This window comes from Cheilinus undulatus, linkage group 17, assembly GCF_018320785.1.
Source record: "Cheilinus undulatus linkage group 17, ASM1832078v1, whole genome shotgun sequence".
NCBI lineage: Eukaryota > Metazoa > Chordata > Actinopteri > Labriformes > Labridae > Cheilinus > Cheilinus undulatus.
Window position 1 is genome coordinate 8,065,454 of NC_054881.1, and position 6,000 is coordinate 8,071,453.

At 36.7% G+C, this 6,000-nt stretch overlaps 1 protein-coding gene across 5 annotated transcripts in view; it reads left to right on the plus strand.

Moving 5' to 3' along the window:
* The window catches only part of erbin (erbb2 interacting protein), a 106,844-nt gene extending 101,223 nt beyond the window's left edge, over positions 1 to 5,621 (plus strand). For all 5 annotated transcript variants that reach the window (XM_041811748.1, XM_041811747.1, XM_041811746.1 and 2 more), the window contains one exon: positions 562 to 5,621. In XM_041811748.1, coding sequence (XP_041667682.1) covers positions 562 to 669 — 108 coding nt within the window. In that variant the 3' untranslated portion in view covers positions 670 to 5,621. The remainder of the gene's footprint in view (positions 1 to 561) is intronic.
* Positions 5,622 to 6,000: the final 379 nt, after the last annotated feature.

Consider the following 6,000-nt stretch of genomic DNA (forward strand, 5'->3'; position numbering starts at 1 on the left):
CTATCTAAGAAGAGCATAACAAGAAATGATTTTGTTGTTTGATAAAACGTGTTGAAATCATCTCCATGTAAAGATAAAAAAAATATAACTGTGGTGGCCCTGAAAGTCAACTTCAAAAACATTTCTCTTAGAAGGAAAAACACTTCCTAGAGAACAGAAACTTTTCATGAATTATAAAAATCTTTTTTAACCCAAAACATTAATGTAACACAATATTGTCGTATTTCCTTTGATGTTTTTACGTCAGAAAATATTAGTTTTATATTAAAATAAAGTTTGAGTATCATGAATACTTTTCTTACCTAAAATATGTGTGTTTTGAAAAAAATGTTTTTGCATTTCATAAAAAGATTTTTTGTGTGTATGTTTTGGGAAATGTTTCAGTAAGTTTCATGGCGTTTCTTTAACGTGATGTCCTTTTATTGTTTAATGGAATGGTTTGCACTTGCCCTTTCAGGCCCCCATACCTGTTTGACAAGAGCCTCATGAAATTTAATGTTTTAATAGAGATTTTTCACACTTTCTTCCATGTAAACTAAAAATTTCTTTGTTTCCTTTCAGGCGAACGGATACAGCTTTGTGAATATCGATCATGGGAATGCAGTGTCCCTCCTGAAGACATTTCCAAACACTGTGGATTTGACTATCATGAGAGAAATCCAAGCATAGACTTCAACTGACCTCTGAAGGCAAGGGCAGGGCGGGGACACCAGAAGAGAGATGAACACATGAAATATTGTTGACTCTCATATTTTTATACCCAGCGGAGACTGATCTGTCAATACCTGTAAGGACTATTTATAGTAGAGATCTTCTAGCCTTGATGGAACGGGGAAAACCACTGAATGTAGTGGATTGAAGCGAGACGGCGGCAAAACCTCTGCAAGTACGAGTCCTCAAAGGCCATCACTGTGGTATATATATTTTTATACAAAAGAAGCTGAAGATATGACCTGCTCTCAAGCAATTAATTACTGTGGTCTCTGTACAGATCATTTTTGTTTTTTTTAGTCCAAATCACATACATCCTTTGTCATAAATTAGGTTTTATTTCTGCAGATCATTGACCACTAGGGGGCAGGGCTCCCTCTATTCTGTCATGCAGTTTGCCTTTTTTTTTTACTTTTTATTTAAGATGTTGAAACCATGTTCTGGTCTGCCACGCATTCATATACGGAGGACGATGTTACGTGATTTTCCTGTGGAGACGAATGTCGATCGAGGAGCGGTTTGAGTCGCCTTTTTGGAAGGGAGATTTTTTTTTTTTTCTCTACTTGCAAAATCAGAGCGCTGAGAAGAGGAAATCATCCATCCATCCATCCCTGCTGATCACCCACCAGTGCGCAGACACTTCTGTCCTCACAGCAGCAGCCGCTCTGCATATCACCTCACTGGATCACTACCTGTGCTGTGCTTGGACACTGAAAGTCCTTCCCGATAACAAGTCACAGCTTCTCAGACGTCGGAGGAATGCAGGCAGGGCGAGATCGTCTTTCTAGACGGAAAAATGGAGCGGAAATTCAAACGAAGGGGAGGTGCATGCTCAGCCTTAACCTGTTTTGCCAGTCAGAAGATTTTTCTTTTAAATCAAAAGTTGGATATCTTGGGAAATATTCATTTTGTCTTTCAACTGCAGTATGAGATTAACAGGACAAAGTAGGCAGAAAGGATACCAAACAATGCAGTGACAGGATGAGGAGACTGAAGCAGTAGCAGCTTGCAAGCTCACATAGAAAGTTTGGCTTTGCACAAAGACTGTAAAAGATGTCCTGAACAGGCAGAATCTGAGCCAAACAATGTCCAGGAAAGGATATGTGCAAATGAGAAGATAGAAGCGCTAGCAGCTAAAGCTTAAACATCATAAGTCCATCAAAAGTTAGCAAAATGAACCTAAAAGCTCCTCTTCAAATTCGTAAATCAAACACAAAGTGTTCTTGTTGTTTTTATGCACATGTACTGGTTATCTAAAAGCTTAATAGGAGAAGACATTTTTCAGAGAAAAGGTTACAAACTCCTTTTTGCACAGAGCATAAAACAACAATGTAACAGTGGTATAAAAAGAAAGAAACAAGCAAAAACATGCATAAGAGAATGAAAGTATGTGATTAAGACAAAGCCAACTATACTATCTGACTTCAAAGCATCAAGAAATCTGCTCAGAAACCCTTAGAAACTGTCTGTTTTTAATCTCAGTTTGCATACTTATTGAATTGATGTAATATCCAAAACTTAAATCTGCAAAATCTGCATTATTTTCATGGGCAGAAATGAACATTTTACAACTTTTGAAGCTCATACTTCTTAGCAGTTTCCCCCGTTTGCTGTCTTTGTTCCCAACTAAGCTAGGCAGCTGCCAATAGCAGCAACAGCCATGTGTTTGCCTGTGAGCTGTGAGAGTTTTAGCTGTCAATCTTCTCTTCTGCGCTGATGTTTTTGCACCAGAAAATGAAGATGAGCATTTCCCAACACGTCCAGACTATTCCTGTTTAGCACAGAGAGATATTAGCGGTAATGCTAGCGAACCAAAGCAAGTTTAGAAATTGTGGACTGAAGGCAAAAAGCAGGAGACAACATAAGAAAGATATTAGATCATGTAAACATTCACATGTGTGTTGTATTTGTAAGGGCTTCATCTTTCAGGCAGCCATGGTGACACGGGAGGGTTTCAACATCTGTCAGTTTTATTTCTCACATGGGAGAAGACCACAGTTTGCCTTTTTTTGTCTTTAAGTTGTTTTATCGTGCTTTTATTCATCACTTTCAATCAATTGTTCTCTCTCTTTGCTGTACAGAGAGTTTAGTTGGGAGAAGCGAGTTGTAAAGTGCCATAGACCTCGAACTGTTTGAATAGGGGAGGAGCTTTTACCCCAGAGCCCAAGCAATATTCACATAATCACCATCATTCAGCAGCATAATGGCTTAAAGAGCAATATTTAAAGCCTTTATTTTCATTCAGAAACACGTCATCAGATCACATTTTTAAACAAACACAACCTTTTAGTAATCCCTGGTGATTTTACATGACTTTTATAATGTGAAAAGAATCTTTTTGTATTGAAATAGCACAGGAGATATATATACAGTAGTGCTAAAAAAAAAGAAAAGATCTCTGCATTGTGTAAAAGTGAATGTCTGTGTCACTTTGCCCAAGGCTTTTTACTGTTTGATGCTTTGATAACACGAGTCCAGATGTTCATCCGTGCAAAATAACCCCAAAATAATGGAGTCACAGCTGCATCTCTGAACATTCCTGGTGTTCATGAAAAGAAAAAATGTTTTAAGTCCACTTTCTGTGTACTTTTTATTCACTTGTAAATAACTTTTCAGTGAGGACGTATTTCCAAAAGGAACGGAAATGATAAAATTCACTTATGAAGTAATGGCCCTATAAACTTTAACCGCACATTTGTGACCACTGAATGGTTTCTAGGATATTTAAAAAGCTTTTATTTTGAAATGGCATTCCCTCCAATTATAACAGTGGATTCTGTCTGCTGCACTATTCCCTGATTTTATTATGAAGTTTGTGCTTGTAGCACGAAACCAATAAGATTAAAAACTTTAGTGATAAAGGGGTAATCCAGTGTTGTTAAACTTGGGCTTTACATATTAATGGGTCTAAATAGATGCAAAAGTGATGGAATTGCTCAAGAGAACTGTGGTAGATGATAGCTTCAAGACAGGAAGTAATCACTGCAGATGAAGGCTCAATGTTTTATATCAGAGTACGTCCACTAGGAGGGCAGATGGCCTAGTGGATAGTATGCGTGAAAAGCCTTTCACCCAGTGCCGTCCTCTTTAAACAAAGGCATGAAAATCCCCAAATAAAATCTATAATACTAAAACCACCAAGGGTGTCTGTAAACCTAGAACCGCCAGCAGGTTAAATACCACTTGATGTTAATAAATCTCACTTTTTACCTTTGATATCCATGTTCTGGTTTAGTCTGACTTATGATAAGGCAGCACAGCAGTAGACTGAATGCAGTGCCATGGTAATGTGTATTTTTTATCTAAAAAGGCAAGAAAATCAATGCTATGATTGCAGTTTTAAGTATAAATGGCTATTTCAAAAATTACAATTAATGTGAACAAATTTTAACACCAGGTGCTACACAACACTCTTTGAGGAAAAGTCAAGGAGTGACGGTTTATAATATTTTATTTACACAGATTTAGACACAATTGAAAGTCTTTTTCTTCATTCAGAATCATTCCTTACACTTTAAAGTGTTTATTTTGGACTGAAATTTGTTTATCCTGAAACTTTAAATTGTCTGTTTTGAGGATGGAAGTTTTAGGTCTGAACTACATTGGAATGTCGGTATAAATATCTCTATCAGTCAAAATTATTTTGTAAATATTGGTATAAGTCCAGTATTTTGCATTCCAACTGAAGGCCAATTTTAGATTAACTAAACATGCAACATGGTTTGGTTATAGTGATGGGCTCTTATCCTTTGCCGGGTTGGCTGATGGATTTAGAGTGTACCCACTCCTGCAGACACCGCTCTGTGTTCAACTGCTCTTCAATGCAAATATCTAACCAGCCAATCACATGGCAGCTACTGATACAAAGTAGGCATGTAGACATGGTCAGGACGATCAGCTGAAGTTCAAACAAGGCATCACAGTGAGGAAGAAACGTGATTTGCAGAGCCTTTAAACATGCTGTATTTTGTAAATGGAGCTTAATGGCATTCATTGTTGCATGCATTGGTAGCTTCTATAAAATTCCTGAATCTACTAGGATAATTTTTGCAATGTTGTCAAACCAGTTTAAACTTGTAATGTTAGACTTTCAGTGCCAAAAGCAGAGCTTTTTAACCTCAAAGATTTAATCTTGAGCAATTCCAAAACTTTTTGCCTCTGAAGTAGAAATACAGCCCTGGTTTAAATATACGGGATATCCCTTTAAAATTGTTCCTTTTAGTAAGAAGAAATAGCTGTTTAAAGGTAGTTTTTAAATGAAGCTATATGAAGAGATGTAGTTTTAAAAAAAGAATCTAAAGTAGTAAATTTTACCCAGAGGAAAATGACATTGTAGACATTTCCCAAACTTGTCACTGAACATATAGTGTTTTACACCGATGAAATGTTGTTTATATTCTTTGTTTTAATTTTCTTGGTGATTTCTGTCGAGTAGGGGGGTAAATCTTTCTGGGGTAATGGTCACTTTATTTATACTCATGACAAAAAAAAAGCGTACAGTCTGACTTGGTAGACAATCTTGGGAGATTAAAAAAAACATGTTTTCACATTTTCTTCACCCACGTCGGTCTGTTTCTTCTGCTCGCGTACTGTTCTTATTTATTTAGCAGTCTTCTGTGGTTTTTAGACCTTACTAATCAAATTGTAAATACTCTAAAAAAAAGAAATTTGAGAAAGAAATTTAACGGCATTAGTGACTTGCGATTGTAAAACCAGCAATAAATTGCAATGCAGAGGCATCCATTTTAATGTATAGTTATTATTTCTAAAGTTTCTCTGGAAACAGCCACATTGAGATGACGATGATGATGATGATGATGATTGATATGCATTTATCCAACATTCCAGATTTTGTACATAATTACCTGTTTCTGAAGTAACCTGTGGAAAATAAAACTAATGCTCTTTAACACCGAATTCTTTGTCTTTGTTTGGTTTACCAGCAGAAAGGCATTCAGCAGAAAAGACAGATTATGTGCCTGTTTTAGACTGGATTAAAGTACAAATGATTTCCATGGTAATTATGTTAGACTTTAATTTATTAGAGTTAGAAAAATCATGGTTCTGCATTCAAATGATCACATGTTTGATTGGATAAGATGGTTTAAACGGGCCATGTAGTACTGCAATTGCATAAAATCAAGTTAGACTTTCAACTTGTCCACTTGTGCCTCTGCCTCTCTCACAGTGCCATTGTGAGCTGTTAGACCCCTCTTGATTGGTTGGCTGGTGTGGAAACACTAATCAACTTGGAGCTGGTCTGCAACACAGAAAATAACAAGGACAGGG